This window comes from Solea senegalensis, linkage group LG15 (genome assembly GCF_019176455.1).
Source record: "Solea senegalensis isolate Sse05_10M linkage group LG15, IFAPA_SoseM_1, whole genome shotgun sequence".
Taxonomy (NCBI): Eukaryota; Metazoa; Chordata; class Actinopteri; order Pleuronectiformes; family Soleidae; genus Solea; species Solea senegalensis.
Window position 1 is genome coordinate 2,434,453 of NC_058035.1, and position 17,504 is coordinate 2,451,956.

At 38.7% G+C, this 17,504-nt stretch overlaps 3 protein-coding genes and 1 long non-coding RNA gene across 5 annotated transcripts in view; 2 read left to right on the forward strand and 2 right to left on the reverse strand.

Moving 5' to 3' along the window:
* Positions 1–2,219: 2,219 nt before the first annotated feature.
* LOC122781731 (polymeric immunoglobulin receptor-like) lies at positions 2,220–6,056 on the reverse strand. 2 transcript variants are annotated; one of them, XM_044045700.1, is made up of 8 exons: positions 5,934–6,056; positions 5,492–5,800; positions 4,793–5,092; positions 4,529–4,586; positions 4,030–4,124; positions 3,904–3,938; positions 2,724–2,804; positions 2,220–2,634 (listed from the first exon to the last, which is right to left on the reverse strand). In XM_044045700.1, the coding sequence occupies exons 1-8, from the start codon at positions 5,977–5,979 to the stop codon at positions 2,578–2,580; spliced, it is 981 nt and encodes a 326-aa protein (XP_043901635.1). In that variant the 5' UTR covers positions 5,980–6,056; the 3' UTR covers positions 2,220–2,577. The 2 variants fall into 2 exon arrangements, with proteins under 2 accessions (XP_043901635.1, XP_043901634.1); XM_044045699.1 differs by having other exon boundaries at positions 2,220–2,637; positions 5,934–6,054.
* Positions 6,057–9,693: 3,637 nt separating this feature from the next.
* On the reverse strand, positions 9,694–16,999 carry LOC122781591. The gene is made up of 6 exons (XR_006361817.1): positions 16,572–16,999; positions 16,257–16,342; positions 15,032–16,168; positions 14,898–14,934; positions 14,427–14,582; positions 9,694–10,444 (listed from the first exon to the last, which is right to left on the reverse strand). It is a non-coding gene; the product is annotated as an uncharacterized LOC122781591 (long non-coding RNA).
* Positions 10,251–14,426, forward strand: LOC122781590 (high-affinity choline transporter 1-like). Its single transcript, XM_044045363.1, has 8 exons — positions 10,251–10,434; positions 10,676–10,792; positions 10,912–11,067; positions 12,018–12,166; positions 12,250–12,393; positions 12,583–12,736; positions 13,158–13,375; positions 13,459–14,426. The coding sequence occupies exons 1-8, from the start codon at positions 10,251–10,253 to the stop codon at positions 14,020–14,022; spliced, it is 1,686 nt and encodes a 561-aa protein (XP_043901298.1). The 3' UTR covers positions 14,023–14,426.
* Positions 17,000–17,388: 389 nt separating the features above from the next.
* Positions 17,389–17,504, forward strand: part of polh (polymerase (DNA directed), eta) — a 7,039-nt gene continuing 6,923 nt past the window's right edge. Inside the window, exon 1 of the mRNA XM_044045360.1 lies at positions 17,389–17,504. This exon is cut by the window's right edge and continues 179 nt beyond it. The gene's annotated coding sequence lies outside the window, so the exon portion shown is untranslated.

Consider the following 17,504-nt stretch of genomic DNA (forward strand, 5'->3'; position numbering starts at 1 on the left):
GTAACAGTCGACTTTCACTGGCAGAAATTCAATGTACTACCAAAAAGTATGTTTGTTAAAGTGTATAATTGTTTTAACAATGATTAAAAGTTTTTCCGTTGATGGCGCTTTTCCATTGTGCAGATCTAGCATGGCTCGGCTTGACTCTTTTCCATGAGGGGTAGTACTTGGTAGAGCTGGGATTCGTATCTTGAGGAGTCGCTCCTTTCTAAGAGCCGTTCAAAAGACTGGCTCGTTCTTATATTTAATAAAAAATTTAGAAGCCAAACTGGGGAAACTCATTTTCATCAAGAAAATAATCCCTGTTGTAATTATAAGGTAAGATTTGGATCAGAGTGATTCAAACGTGCACCAATATGTTATTTATTAGTGGAAGCTATTTTGAAATATTGATTATATTTTCATTTACCTTGTGTTTTCATTGCAAACATTCCACACGGACGGTTCGCAACTGCGACTCAGTTCTCGTCCTTAATTTGAAAGAGCTATTCAAAGGATTTGACTCATCAGTGAACGCCACGCATGTGTTTCACATTTTGAAGAAGAAGCTTACTCACAAAGAAATTTCAGTTCCTTTCTGGTATTCAAAGGTAGGAGATTCACATAATGTAAAGAGAGGCAGTGAGAGAAAAGGTTGTCCATTTCTTATAGTCCCCATTGTCACCATTTGATGTCACTAATAGTCAAATTTAGAATTAGAATTAGTTATTTTTTGCACACACAACAAACAACAAACCAGGCACAGTAGCAGTGGGGCAGCACCTTTCTGCACCAGGGAAGCAATGGGGATCGGGTACCATGCTCGCGGGCACCCCAGTCCCAGGATTTGTACTGGCAACCCTCCAGTATCAAGCACAATTCGATTCCTCTCGGGAGTCTCTGGTGTCTCTCCTTTTGTAGTGCAAAAAGGACAAGTGGAGTTACCTCTCTAATTGGTTGTTTTAAAGCTAACACTTACACAAATGTTCAGTTATAAGGACAAAGAAATGATAAACACTCCATTCAGAGTGACAAAGGTGGTCAGCATGCTGTTCTCTTGCATCATGACACTTATTGAAATAATAAAAAAAAAAAGTAATAGAGGAAGGAAACACAGTATTAGAGGAGAAATGTTGCAAGTTTGCAGTTACAAATTCAACAGGCCTCTACATCTTCTTCATCTACATGATCAGTATAAGAACACCACATGTATTATTACTGTGAGTTATGAAAACATCTCAAGATCACTTCCTCTATGTGGTCAGTAACTGCTCTTGCAGTAAATGTACCCTGCAAGTTTGTTTGGGGTTTTTTCCCCCGTCTCTTTTTGCCTCATTTTATTACAGTGGCCTGGAAGGGAAAACCATTATTACAAAACATGAGACACCTTTACATCATTTGTTTCCATTTCCTTTTTGTAATAATGGTTTGCACTTCCAGGCCACCGTATTTTCCACCACTATCATAATTCCTCCTCGACGTACGTGGAGTAAACTGCCGTCGAACTACCGTGAATTGATTTTATATGCGACAAACACACAAACCAGTGACTAATAAAGTCGTTATTTTCGGTGCACTGAATCATTAGTTAGTTAAAAAGGTTAGTTCAGTACTTCCTGCATGACCAGAGCACAGACTCTGTGTGACACAGTCACTGAAGTGAGATACAGCGGAAGGGGTTGTGAATCAGCTCACGATCGCCGGCTTTCACGCAGTGTTGTCACTAAATACACCAGACATTTACTCACAAGTTGTTTTCCTAGTGATTTATCACCTCTGTGCATGTTCAGTTATAAAGCTGGATTAAGATATTAAGCTTTCGAGATATGAGTAATCACCATAACTGTTACCCTTTAGGGCAGTGACTAACTATTATTTTCATAATAGATTAATCCGTCTATTAATCATCTATTGAATGTTGGAGATTAAGTCTTTTTAACTCTACAGTTCAGTATTGTTCGCTTTGAATCTTGTGTTGGACGTCGCGCTCATGACTCTTCCAGTGACGACACTCTCTGACCAATCAGTGGCCGGCAGTCTGTTGACGTCACATTTTTAGTATTGGCTCAGCTCGCTTGGAACCTCATCAGACCAGGTACTATCACTAATGGAAAAGCAAAAGAGTCGAGTCGAGTCATGCTGGAACTGTGTAGTAGAAAACTGCCATTATTCTACTGTACTTGCTAGCACTGCTTCATGTATCCTGAACATTACTGTGCATAACTTAAAACCAAATGATATTTTGAGAACATGCAATTTTATTGACGTAGATCAGGATAGATTTCAACAACACTACGGCCATGTGTCAGAAAGGCTGAACTTTTATTTCCTTCTCTGCAGAGGAAGCATGTAATTAAAAGGATGTATTTATAATACCGTTGAACTTAATTCTGGCAGTAGCTATTTTCTCTGAAAAAAAATCCACAATGATGACACACACAAAAATATTTGGGTTTCAGATAAATCATTCTTTGACCAATCACAGGACAGTTTGTAGAGAGGGCTATATTGGTTATTTTGCCATATTCCTTTGATGGAAATGTTTTTGAGAACTTGAACCACAAATAATAAAATAAAAGTGATGGCAGAATTAGGGAATCACGAGTGAGAGTTTTTCAGAGTGCTGTATGTTAAGTGCTCATCTTGGGCTTTAACCTGCTGGAAACAAAAGGAAATACACAATTAGGAACGGCAAAGCAAAGAGTAGGACATGAGGAACAATGTGTGCTTGACGTAATCTCTACCCCTTTGGCTTCATCCTTTTGTGGTTTTGTTTTGATGAGCACAGAACTGTACAACACATCCCCGTCACTTCCACATGAACTCTGAGTGGAAATGGAGACAGATATCAGTTTACGTTAATACACACTTTCACTTCATACCCACACCCTTACCCTGCATACCCTTATTAGTTATTATATTATATTAACAGCGCTGGGATATGTGCTGTTTTTCAGTCGGTTTATTCTGGCTTTTGTTGTCCTGTACCAACTCTGGCACACATCCCTGCGGGGAGCCGGTGTTGAGCGTTGGGGACCTACTTTGACTCTCTGTGGGCGGTCATTGAGAAAGTCCTTAATCCAGAGGCGGGTGGAGTATGGGAGGTCGAGGATTTGAACAGTCTGTTAGGGATCGAGCTAAAGCTAAAGAGCTAAAGAGACAAAGCCTGGCATAACTGTGCTTCTTTTCCAGATGGGTCAGGGTTGTGTACTTGTAAAAAAAAGACTAAATCAGTGAACACATCATGATCTAAGGGATGAATGAGGCTTTTGATCACACATACACAAAGGCCTTCTAACAAACTAGGTAATCGGGATGCAGTTTATAGACGGCTGCAGAGGTTCTGCATGCTCACATTTGATTTTCTTGGCATCACAACATAATGCTGTGCTGTAAATTACAGGAAGTTCTGGCCTTGTTTTATTTACAGGAGAGAATGTTACTTCCCCAAATGCCTCAAAACTTTCTCAGACATGGCTTTTAAGTTTCAAAAATACATACAATACACCAACCATCAGACAACCCAACTCAAAAACTTTGAAAATACAATGAAGGCAGTGACCCTGAGAACCCAACACACTGCAACTTAAAGGTACCATATGTTACTGAACTGAAATACAGCGGTTCGCCTGCAATATCCAACTTGAGGGGGCGTTCTAGATAAAACTGACTACGAGCTCGAAAAAATTCCATCTCCTGAATAGTTGGATGGGCGTTTCAGGGATGGAGAAAATTCCCCAGGTCATGTGCATGTTTGTCCATGCCAACCTGATAAAAGAAGCTCAAGTGGATTTAAATCTCATTTTGTTGTTTTCCATGGTTTCTCAGCTTAATGGATGAAACTGTTGGTTTGTCGGATCAGTGTATAAACATATATACTGTACACTTTACGTGTATTTAATGTAAAATGGATCAGCATCTTACCGTTGCCATGTTTGGCGACTGCGAATTCCTTGTCCCTAAAAGTTGAAAACAGCGAAAACATCCGTTACTGACTCAGTATTAGGCGACAACAATCTCACCATCGTTGAAATCCAAAGAGAGACTTACTCTGTTTTTTCAACATCAAAAATATGAACAAGGTCACCATGACAACGACGATCAACAGACTCAGAGGGATGATGAGGCTCATCAGGAGAACTGAACTGCAGCAGACATGTTTAACAACAGAGCAAATGAGTAACAAGAAATGATTTATTGTTCAAAAATGCTTTGAATTACAAATAGTGTACGAAAATATTCATGTGTTAGCCTAATGCTGCGGTCACAACGACGTGAATGTTTGCTTCATTACGTTTGCGTCATCACTTGTGTGTCGTTTTCGAGCATTTTGCACCTATATCTTGCTTGAATTTCCCCCGCTTTCGCGTCATTGTACGACGCAACGTTTTTCACCAAAGTTGACTTTATGCAGTACTTCTCAAATAGTGGGGCGGGGCACAGTGAGGTGTCGGGGTGAGAGGAAGGGCAGGACAATACAGATAAATAAATAAAAATGATCAGGTTCTCAATAGTATTTCAAATGAATTGAATTGTGAAAACATCTTACCTGTGCTGTGCTGTTTCTCCATCACCAGAGCCAGATGTGAATAACGGAGTGGATGTCACTATAATAGGTCAAAGCAGAACAATATTTAAAGGATTATTTCAGGTTTTAGGAGGTGGATAGTGTATAAAGTAACTTTATATGGCTGGTGTGATGTAGTAGCAGCAGAGTGTACAAGACCGCAAGAATGTGACGTGTTAAACACCACAAAAATACAAAATGGTTGACTTCCTGTTGCCCCACCATAGTATTCTTATAGCAACTTACTTATTACAGGTCTCTCAGTGACCGTGACATGCACCGGCATCTGTAGATCTCCCTGAACACACAAGTACCAGCCGCTGCTCTGTCTCGTCACCTTGCTCATCGTCACAGTAGAAACATGAGGAATCGTAGAATTTATGGTCACTTCTTTTCCGTCTATTTTCCCCCGCGGGCCTGTGACGCAGTTTCTGCCCAGCGTGCACCACTGCATTTTTCCAGAGGAACCATGGTAACAGCGGATGGCTAGATCATCTCCAATGTATCCTTTAATCTCCTGACGATCCACATAGAGACTGGGTTTACCTGAAGGAAAAACAAATTGTATTCCCAGTCGGAAAACACGGACCTTCCTGCTTGGAGTTTGCATGTTCTTCTTGTGTGTGCGTGGGTTCTCTCCGGGTTCTCTCCACTTTCCTCCAACAGCCCAAAAACATGCAATATGGAGATTCGGTAAATTGGACAATTGACCTTGAGTGTGAGAGTGGATGTTTAATTGGCCCTGTGATCTAATTTCAAGGAAACATGGAAGTCTCAATCTCCGATCTGTGGACGCTCGGCAATGTCTCGCCCTCCACAACACATTTAGGTTTTCCGCGCCTAATAAATGTATATCTTTGAAATATACATCTGTTAGATACTTGCTTAAAATCATAATTTTTTTATATGTTAAAATGTGCTGAAAGATAAGTCACAGTCTCTTACCTGTGACCACCAGTTGAAAATACTCTCCATGGTCCGCCCCGTGATTAATCTCCACATTACACCAGTAATCAGTGTCTGTGGCGGTCAGAGATTTGATAGTTACAGTGAAGATTCCTTCGTTTTTGTCGTCAGAGATGGAAAACTTTCCTGACCTATCGGGTTTGTTTGTTTTGACTGCGAAACTGCAGGACTCCCAAAAATAACCTTTACACAAGTATTTCACACGGTTTGTGTATCTGGACTGATACGGACACGGGATGGTGATAGAATCTCCAGCTTTCACTGACACTTTACTGATGCTGTAAATCCCTGCAACGAGAACAAACGCAGCATTTCACAAGACTTTCATGGCAACTTGATTGATACATTGCAGACAGGTTATATCAGAGTGGTGGTCTACACTGTTTGTTTAAGAACCACACACACACAAAGAATGACTCACCTGTGAGTTGACAGAGGATGAGGAGAAGTCGGAGATGACCGGCCATGTTGCTGAGGAAACCCCGACTGAACAAACTGTGAGCGGCTGTTAAAGACCGATCACTTCTCACTTCCTGTTCTCCCTTTTTATGCAAGTGCATGTCAGCCCTTCCTCCTAGGTGAGGCTTTTGTACTCAGTTTTTTTGGATGACTGTTGTAACTGTTGCAAGCAGCACATCATTAGTTGAGACACCACTCATAACCCGGAAAATACAAGGTCAAATTTCTACATACAGTATGAATGAAGAACGATGTGTTAGTTACATGGTTGTTGCCATTTAACATAACAAGAAATATTCGACTCTCACGGAAAATTGTAACATAACAAACAACCACGTTTGCTTCCAAGGTTCTATTGTCCTTCTCTGTGCCTGGTATCAGCAGATTCCCAGACTCTGTCTCACGGCACTTCTCCACTATATACTATTCCAGCACGACTCGGAAATACAGCGGAAGGCGGACTCTTCCAGTGACGACACTCTCTGACCATTCAGTGGACGGCAGTCTGTTGTGTGCAGGGCTGGACTGGGACCAAAAAAATGTACGATATGTGGAGAGACATGACATACCAGACGACGTATATACATGGAGAGAGTAACTGTGGTAAAAAATGGATACGCTCTTTCACTACTCGGAGACTTTCATCTTGGGAGAGATGGCAGTGTCACAATTCTGTTAGTTTTCTTATTTAAAATCGATTATTTTCTCGATTAATCAAGTATTCTTTTGTTCATAAAAGTTAAAATGATCAAAAATGTCGATCAGTGTTCAACAAACCTGGAAATCACAATTTTCTCAAAAGTTTTTTCAGTTTAACAGTTTTTTTTTTGGCACAAAGAAACCAGAAAATATTCATATCTAAGAAGCTGAAAATCACAAAGCTTGTATTAATTGTTAAAAATACAACAACCAACAGATGATTAAGTTAGTCATTGATAAACAATCGAATAATCGTTGCAGCCCTAATGATTTCCTACATTTTTCACTAATATTACATAATAATAACTGTAAGCTGTACCACCTGCAAACTATACCTTTATGGCAAGCTAAAATAACACTGGACACAAATACTGAGAGCTGTCATTGGACTAGCCCAATGTCCTTCAAGAAAATTAACCAATGGGCCGCGTCTCGTGTCCCAAATACCTATAATACTCTGAATTATGATGGCCCAAAATGTGCCCACCAGGCCAACCGAAGCAAACTGATGTAGGGAAAGGGTGATAACCCAAACACTGACTCCTTTCCCCTGAACTCCTGCACAGACAGCCTTGATGCCCTGTGCTGTCTGTTCCTCATGCAAGAAGAAGGAAACTCACAAAGACAGCTGCTGTTCATTGGCGTAGTACACTCTAAGAAATGATTCATGGGGTTAGTTAGTATAACTCAAAATCAAGAGCTTTTTCTGAATAAAAAAACAAGTTTGTTATGTGTATACATTATAATGAGTTCATATCTTAATTAAATAAGTTGTTCTAAATGAAAATAAATAAAATAGTTTTAACTCAATAAAACATGAATTTTCAACAAATGTTTCTGCCTTAACTTAACATAGAGGTGTATTGAGTTAGTACAACTTTAGAATCTGTGTCCAAGTTTGTTAAAAAGCTGAGTACAAGGCTGACCTGCCCGGACATGTTTGGCACGAACAGACCATGCCTGTTGGAAGCATAAAGTTCAAAGACACGACTGAGTTGGAGAAACGCGGTTTGCAAACTTTACAACTTGGTGAGTACAATTTTGACTTGTTTTATTTACAACAGCTAATAACTACATCAGCAGACAGTTCAAGAAATCGTTTTACACAACACAAGATGTTTTTTCTCGGTCAGCAGTGGTAATGTGTAAGCTAGCAGTAATGCTAATAATTCAGTCTGACATTAGTGTTCGTTAAGTTTTGTTTTATGGTGGCAGGTTTTAATTGGCACCGGTTTTCAGTAGTTTAACTTTGTTTCTTTAAAAAATATTTAAAATTTGTTGTAGTGTTGAAGCAGCAATAGCTTCATGGCTTGGCCGTTGTAGGCGACTGAGCCACAGCAGTGGTCATACCATTATTAAGCTAGTTGTTGCACAAGTGTGCAATTGCCCACTGCACATTTCTTTGCAGTAGTGTGTGTGCATTTTCTCTTGTTTCTCATCTTGAATAGTCAAAAATAGTTAAATAAAATTTACTGTACTTAAGTTGCACAAGTTGTAGGCACCCCAGCCTTCTGAATGACCTAAATTCAAGTAAGTTTTTGATATTTGTAGATTTGCCTTTAGTACATCATGTTTCAATGGGAAACCTTAAGAGGATGAAAAATGTATTTTATATTAAATGTATTTGCCATAGAAATAAAGGATTCAAATAGTTAGTCAAACTAAATGAAGATATGTGGATGCTCAGATTTGCAGGTGTCAAAAAGAAGAAATACAATGCATACGATGTCTAACGTGAAAGCTAATGATTAGAGATATACCTAATAACCAGTGCAATTCCTTATTCCATGCAAGTTAATATTGCAAAGTTGATGAATAGTCTCTACAATATCACTGGTAATTATCAATGTCAATATTCCCCTCCGATACATTATGTTAAGCAGAATGTATTCTGTAAGTCAAACTAAAATGATGTCTTTTCTCTTACAGATAACCCAATGTCTCATCAAGATTCAGCACTTACAGAACATCCTCCTACAGGTGTCAATAAATCATTTAAAGTTACTTCCAAGCGGGGACATGATTACATAAAAACTGTGTGTCTATGAGGAATTTTCCCACTACAAACCCTTAAACCATTTATATTGATTCTGCCCTACCAGGATGGTGATGGGGATTGTCACAACACGAGGGGGTATACCTGCAGCCTGTGCAAAGATCGTCCTGGAGGGAACAGTGGTCCTAACGGATGTGGAGGTTCCCAGAGCCTGTGCCTTGCTAATGGGGCTGATAAGTTTCCTGATTTATTTTATGAATGCTACATTTTTGTTTACTATTAAAATGTATATACACTCCTGTTACTGTAAGCAAGATGCTGACTGGTGTTTAAATAAACAGTTAGACCACAAAACTGGAATTTCAATGTGTCATTTATACTGACTTAGATAAGTAAGTTATTGTACTAACAAAAATTAAGGTAACAATTTGCATGGACATTTCTGAGTAGAATGAAAGAAAAAGAAATAAGTTAGAATAACTAAAAGGAGTAATTTTAACACAATTAAAATTAAGTTGGTTCAAGTTAAATAAGCTTGTAGAGGCAGAGGCATATCATGTTGCTTGTACTAAAGTAGTACTAGTTGGCCTAACTAGAGAAGTTTTGTGGCATGAACTCAATACTAGCTAAGTTGAAATAACTCAAAAATATCCATGCAAATTGTTACATCAATTTTTTACGTTGAGCCAGCACATCATTTGTTAGAGTGTAGCCTCCAGGTTATGTAAACCTTTACATTAAGTCACGAAGAATACTATATCATAAAAACATAAATGGACTTAACTAAGATTTTGCCACGCCATGGTACTTATATACTACTATATATACCAGGGTATGTGGTCGTAGTGGAGCTGAGTAATTTTGAGATAAGTGCGCAGAAAATGAAACAAATAACAACAACACAAATGAATAATACTAATAATTCACCTTATCGCTTGCTCCACCTAAATCATATTTCTCTACAGGATGAGGAGAAAATAAATTTGCCTCCTGTGAAAAGACCGTGGCTGACTTTGCTCGGCCTATTTACACCACTGGTGTAGTCTATGACAGTGGTTCTCAAACCTTTTATACCAAGTAACCGGAGTGTACATTGATGAGGTGCAGTCCAAACATTTAAAGGCAGGGTACATAATTATATACTACTGGCAGATTCTTAAAAACAGTAAACCAATCAAACAGAAACAAAACATTGGCAAACTTCCTCAGGGCAAAGCCTGGCATGTCATGGTTGAACAGTCACAATTAGGTTAAGTTATTAGTATGTCAATCAAAGTGTTGTTGTTGAGTGAAATAGTATGGTTGAACAGTCACAGATGCAAGTTAAGATAAGAAATCAGAAGGTATGATAGGTAAAATGCAATACAGATATCTAATGGTGGAAAATAGTGGCATAATGTGTGACATGGAATGAGGTCCAGGGGTGCAGTCCAGCCCCTGAGCCCAGTGTATAAAAGATGAGACGTAAAGGGCAAGTTTTCAGTTTGTACTTTGGTAATCACAGTACCAGATTTTCCTGTTTCTGAGTCAGAGTCTTACTTAGTCTGAAAGCAGCCGGTGTGGAAGTCAGTCAGCTGGTCCATCATGGCAGTGAACGTCCCAGGAGTGATAGTGATGGTATTTTTCTACCTGCTGGTCCTTGGTACCGGTATCTGGGCCTCTTTCAAGTCCAGGAGGGAACAGAGGAAAAGTGGAGCCAGTAAAATGGACATGGCTCTGCTGGGAAACAGGAACATCAGCTGCATGATGGGGGTCTTCACACTGACAGGTGACGACAACTGAAATTAAAAAATGATATACACATTATATAAGACTGAATAATAATAATAAAAAAAGAATAGAGATGTGAAAAAAATGTGCAAGAAGTGACGTCTGCAAAGATACACGTGAGAATTTTTACTGGAAAAAGTTTTTTCTGAATGAGAAAGTTTATGTATATACTGTATATATTGCTTTGAACGTCATTAATTGTGATTCATCATCCACTCCAACAACAATCTATGATGTAGCTACATTGGTTGGAGGAGGCACACTTGTCGGCACAGCTGAGATTGTGTACACGCCATCTATGGGACTAATAAGAGTAGCCACCATCATTGTTGCATACAGCATGGCTTTTATTATATGTAAGTTTTTTAAAATTCATATTCATTTTATTTCACTACAATATTATTATTATTATTATTAATAATAATAATAATAATAATAATAATGATGTGTGTGTTCTGTCCATCTTTAAATCTAGGTGGTCTGCTGTTCACTAAGCCACTGAGAGAAAAGAACTGTGTGACAGTGCTGGATCCTTTTCATGCCAAGTACGGAAGGGTGCTAACAGGTGGAATGTGCTTGATCACACTTTTGCTTGATATATTGTGGATTCCCCTCGCATTTATTGGTTTGGGTAAGCTGCATTACACACACACACGAATAGACGCGCTCACGTTATCCATGGGATTGCTGCAATAATATGTTGTTGTTATAAAGCCATATTGTTTTTAAATTCTTCCTCTTATACTGCCCTACTTCAACAAAGATACTTCATTCAAACTTTGAAACTTACAGGTCAACCTTCAGCGAAATCTCTCCACACTATTATCGCACCATGTCCATGTGTACAACAAACAATAAAGAATCTAATCTGATCTAGGTAATTGTTGCTTTTGTTCTTTGAAATGCAATATTTCACAACTTCATTTCATTCAAAGGAATTGAAAACTCAACACAAACAGAATTGTTTCTTACACTCAACATTTTGTGTTGCATGGAAGGTTCACAGCTTCAACTTGCTCTCGGGTTCACAAATTCCACACGCGATTTTCGACCAGAAAACTAGTTTCGAGTTAGTTTCCCACAATGTGATGACCGAAGCTCAGTGACCTACACAATTTGAACGGCGCCTCTCTGAGTGAGAGAACCATCCAGCAACTTCCCGAGTCCAAGTATACATGCGGATGAGAAATTGGATTTACAGAATAAATAAATAGACTGTGGGCGTTGAAGAAACGCAGGTCACGGAGGAGTGATGCTGTTCTGTCGCCCAATCAACTGACAGTCTAGGCCCACCTATACCGTACATTACTTTGGTACCCCAAGGGAAAGGTACCAAAAAGTGGAATGGTTGGGGACAGCTATTATTTTCACTTGGTGGAAACACGGCTTTAGTCCAACTAAGAATAGTTGGACTTTTCTGTGACTTACAAACTCAGAAAACCAAACTATTGTCTTAGTCTGACTAAAATCTGACTTTTAACGCTGTGACCTAAACACACTGAATACAAAGATAGATTACAAAAAAAAGTCCACTTTTAACTGTGTCTACACAGAATTCCACTAAGTCAGTGTTTCTGACAGGAGGAACCATGAGCGTGATCATGGACCTGTCCTACAATGTGTGTGTGTGGATTTCTTCTGCCATCGTAATCATCTACACACTGTTTGGAGGCCTCTACTCCGTGGCCTACACAGATATCATCCAGCTTGTTCTTATATTCATTAGTATGGTGAGTTTGTTTTACTATGACATTTGATCGTGAGCTGGATGTTGTGTGTGTTGGTTTATTTGTGTTTTCATTTGTCTCTGCAGTGGCTCTGCGTTCCCTTTGTTTTGACAAACCCAAACTGCTTGGACATTAGCAACACTCTGATGAACAACACCTTACACGGTCCCTGGCTTGGTTCACCAGAACCAAAAGATACCTGGATCATGATTGATGATTTCTTATTCTTCGTAAGCTGAAAAATTGCTCATCAAGACACTGTATTATGCACAGATTTGAGCAACTCCTCTAACATTGTTTATCGCCAGCCACCACTGGTGAAGTTAAAGTTGTAGACAGACTATTAGAGGCAATTTTGTTGTCGTCAAGGTAGATTCCAAGCTGTCATAAAATAAAGTGAATGTTTGATTTTTCTTCAGATGATGTCGTGTCTTGCATATCAGAGTATCTACCAGAGGATGTTAGCAGCTTCTTCCTTACACACTGCTAAGGTCACTAGTGTGATCTCTGCTTTCATCTTACCTGTGTTTTCAATACCACCTGCACTGATTGGAGCAGCTGCTGCGTCTACAGGTTTGGATGAAATCTCATGTCTATGTGAGCTACAGCTTGATCAGATTATAATCACAATGAAATGTCTTACTGCTTACATTAGAGTTTAAAATAAGAAAGACTTCTCCCCATTCAAGCATCAAGCCATTTTTTTTGGATCGTGGTCGATTTTCCCAAGCTTCCTTTTCCGTCAAATACACTTAACTGGTCAGGGCATCTGGTCAAAACCTCTCCCAGACGCCTCATTGGGGAGGTGTTTATGATGAAAATCATCAATTTAAATTATCTCTGTACATACTAATATATCTATAAACTAATATATCATTTCTCAAAGATTAGCTGAACTGAACCTGGATCTTTGAATTTCATGAGATGGTCCATTTTAGTGCAGTAGGTTCCTCTCAGATTCCCTCAAACAGACTATGTGCCCATCTATCCTCAGACTGGAACCTGACGTCCTATGGTTCCCCATCTCCATATGAACGTGGAGAAGCAGCTCTAGTCCTACCCATCACCTTGCAACACCTTACCCCGTCCTTCATCTCCATTATTGGAATTGGATCCGTGGCTGCTGCTGTGATGTCAACAGCGGATTCTATTCTGATTTCTGCAGCTTCTATCGTCAGTGTCAACATTTACAAGAATATCCTGAGGCCACAGGTGAGTTAGAATGAATAATAAAGAAGGTAGTTATAAAGATGTTTGGAAGCTCTTTAGCCCTTCTTCTCAACTGTCTTCTCCAGGCATCAGACACAGACGTTCAGTGGGTGATTCGTGTCACTATCTTGGTTGTTGGCCTGGTTGGTACATTACTATCCCAGGCAAAGGAGAGTATTCTGTTGTTCTGGTTCCTTTCTAGTGAAGTGGCCTACATCTTAGTCTTCCCTCAAGTGGTCTGCGTCATCTTCTTCAATATCTCCAATGGTTACGGAGCGGTTATGGGCTTTGTGGTGGGATTGGTGCTGAGGTTGCTCAGTGGCATCCCATCCATAGGACTTCCAGTTGTCCTCCACTTCCCAGGATGTGTTCTTGAGGACGGTGTTTATGTCCAGTATGCTCCAGTGAAGACCATCTCCATGCTGTTGGCCACTGCTGCCATCATCTTGTTCTCCTACCTGACGTCTGTGCTCTTCAACAAAGGCCTGCTTCCTGATAAGTGTGACATTTTAAAAGTGAAAGGTCAACACTCACCAAAACAGCTAACTCCAGGACATGGTGACAATGAAGGCCATGAGAATGAGACATTGACTGAAAGCTGTTCTCAGAAGACAGAGGCCTTAGAACCGCCGATGAACACAGAGTGTTAGTGTCTCTGACAGTTCACACGTACATAAGTTCCGACTTAATATTTCAAACAAAGTTCACAGTTAACTTTTTTGGTTTTGTGTTTGGTTTATATTTTTCCTTTTTATTTGTTAGCCATGTAGATGATTGTTTTTGTTGTTTTTTTCAGACCCAGCAGCAACATTTGGCATAAAAGTTGGAATTTAGTTTTGTTTGTTTCATATAAAACTGCTTCAGACGCTCAAATAAATATTCACAGGTCGAAGAAGGCTGTTCTCGAAATTCATATGAGTCAAATAATATGGTCAAAAATAACTCCAAGCTTCCTTACATCGCAACCAGAAGCCATGTTAATGTCATCTATAGAGACAATGTGTTTATAAAGATTTTTTTATAGGTGTTTAGTGTTTAGGCCGAGTATTATTACCTCAGTTTGTCTGAGATTAAAAGCAGAAGGTTACAGGTCATCCAGGTCTTCATGACATTCTTTGAGTTGAACAACCTGATTTGTTTCATCCGGCCTCATCGATAATTGCTAGTGTAGCCCAGGGAAAGACACTTAACCCCATGTGGCTCCAGGCGGCTGTGAATCAGTATGAAAGATGAGTGACAGAAAATACACTGTGAATGGGTGTGAATGGCAAAACTGTAAACATGTAGAGCAGCTCTGAGACTAGAAAAGCACAATATGAATGCAGACCATTTACCATTTATTTTAGCATCATCAGCAACTGCCTACGTTAACTGGAGCTTGAACCACAATACATGATGTAATAAAAAAATAAACCATAACGACAGAACAAGGGAATCACAGCTGACAATTGCAACATTTAAGTCAGAAAAAATATGTCAGGATGAAAAGAACATGAACAGATAAACATTTAACAATTTGTCAGACCTGGTGTGCTGTATGTTACATCATCTTGCGCCTTAACCTGTTAAAAAAAAAAGGAAATACAACAATTAAGACAGGAGAGCAAAGAGGAGCTGAAATACAGGATATGAGAACCAATGTGTGGCTGAATCTTCAACCTTTTAGCCTTTTCGTTTGTGGTTTTTCGATGTCCATAGAACTGTACAGCACATCCACGTCACTTTCACATGGTCTCCGAGTGGAAATGGAGACAGATATCAAACAAAGAATTGAGGACTTTCAGTTCTTTGTATTTAGAGTTACCTAATGTTTACTCACATATCCCACATTACAGTATGTTACCCGTTTGAAGAAATGGGAGAAAACCAAATATCATTTAAAAAAGACTAAAAAAATAATCAGCTTGAGAACATCAATATCATTACCCCTATTTGCAGGAATTTTATTTGTATTTCAAGGGATTAATGTGAATTTTGACAACACATACATAATGGCTTTCTGACATATGGTCACTATCTTCTCTGGCTATGAATCCACAGCAACCGCACAGTATACTAAGATGCATTTTAATAAATAGAAATAATATTAATAGGTATTCATATCATGGACATCCTGTAGTTTATAGACGACTGAAGACGTTCTGTATTCTCGCATTTGAAGCAGTAATGACTTCTTGTTTTTTTACTTCCCATAAATGTCTTCACACTTTCTCAGACATTGCTTTTCAGTTTCAAAAATACGTATGCTAACCCGCAGAGAGATTGACACTTCATCTAAGTGCTGTTCACAGCCTGTGCAAATCATGCTGTCAATTTACATCCAAATAAAACTGGCACACACCAAAAATCTGGCCCATTATGGAAGATTTGACAGTTCAAAGAGCAAGAGGGCGCCTCCTATTGATTGTTCCATGACAATTACTCAATTGCATACCAATATTCCAATGACAACTCCACTACTCCAATGACAACTTCCTACACTGCAAAGAAACCTAAAATATGAAAGAGTCTAAAAGAAAGTTGAGAGATTCGGGGACGGAGAAACTGCTTCAGGTCATTTGCGTGTTTGTTGAAGCCAACCTGATAAAAGGAGAACTATTTTTTGAGCTTCAAATGAGTATAAGTGGCTTTAATGTTTTGGCCTTTTTGTTAAATCTTATTTTGTTGTTGTCCGTGGTTTCCTCCATGTTGATTTGTCTGATCAGTGTATAAAAATATACAATATACCAGATATAATGTGAAATGGATCAGCATATCTTACCGTTGTCATGGTTGACGACTGTAAATTGCTTGTCCCTAAAAGTTTAACAGAGAAAACATTTGTTACTGACTCTCAGTATTCAGCAACAATAGTACAATCATTGAAATACAAAGAGAGACTTACTCTACTTTTTCAAGATCAACCATATGAACAAGGTCACCATGACAAAGATCAACAGACTCACTGGGATGATGAGGAAAACTGATGAACTGCAGCAGACATGTTTAACAACAGAGCAAATGAGTAATAAAAAAAGTATTCGTCATAAACATTCGCTTTGAGTTAAAGTATTAAATGTATGAATCTTTTTTAGTTTTTATGAGTCATCTGTTGAGTTCAATGAGGATGAGGAGAAGTCTGAGATGAACAGACATGTTGCTGAGGAAACCGACTGAACAAGGGAAACTGAAACACATTTAAAGACTGATTATTTCTCACTTCCTATTTTCTCTTTTTATGCAAGTACATCTTTCCGTCCTTCTTCCTAGGTGAGGCTTTTTCATCCAGTAGGTTTTCAGATGAAGTAACTGTTGCAAGTAGCCCATGATTAGTTGAGACAACACTCATAAATAACAAATAAACATTTTTTTACTACTGTATGCATTGGTCTGAATAAGGAATAATACATTAGTTAAATGGTTGTTGCCATTTAACATAACATAAACCATTCAACCTGTCAGTGTTTATGCTTCTATTTTATAATAGAGTGTGATCGAATTAGCTATTAAATTAGAATAAGTAACCATGAATTTAAGATAATTGATATTTAAATAATTAAATGGGTAAGTAGAGCAAAAAAAACAATAAGCAAAATAAATCCGAAAAGGACTATTGAATTCCAATTAGTTTTATTTAAATTAGAAACAATAAAGTTACATACCTGTAATACAGTAAAGTTTTGTGTCTTTCAGGTATCTAAGAAGCATGCGGTCAATTCTGATAATTAAGTAAAGTTACCATGAAATTAAGATAATCTATACATAATTATTAGCAAAAATGTTATCAAAGTGAAATCTATCAAGCCTGAACAACAAAAGTACATATGTATGTATATATATATATATATATATATGTTTGTATGTACTCTACAACTCTATACAGCGTATTCTTATATTTTATGCCTGATGTCTAATGCTGCTGTAAAATGATCGTTAACTAACTCTCACTGAACTCACCACAGTGTTGTATGACTTCACCAACATGGCCGACTTCGTGCGCGTCGACGGTTAATGACGTATGCCGCTGCCGCCGTGTGATTACGTAAAACACAAAGCGACAGATCTGTCGGAAACTTCGGCGCCAGGTTCAATTCAGCAGCATTGAACAACAGGAGCGTTTTTGATGTTTTTCTTTTAGCGTAAACGGTTTTCG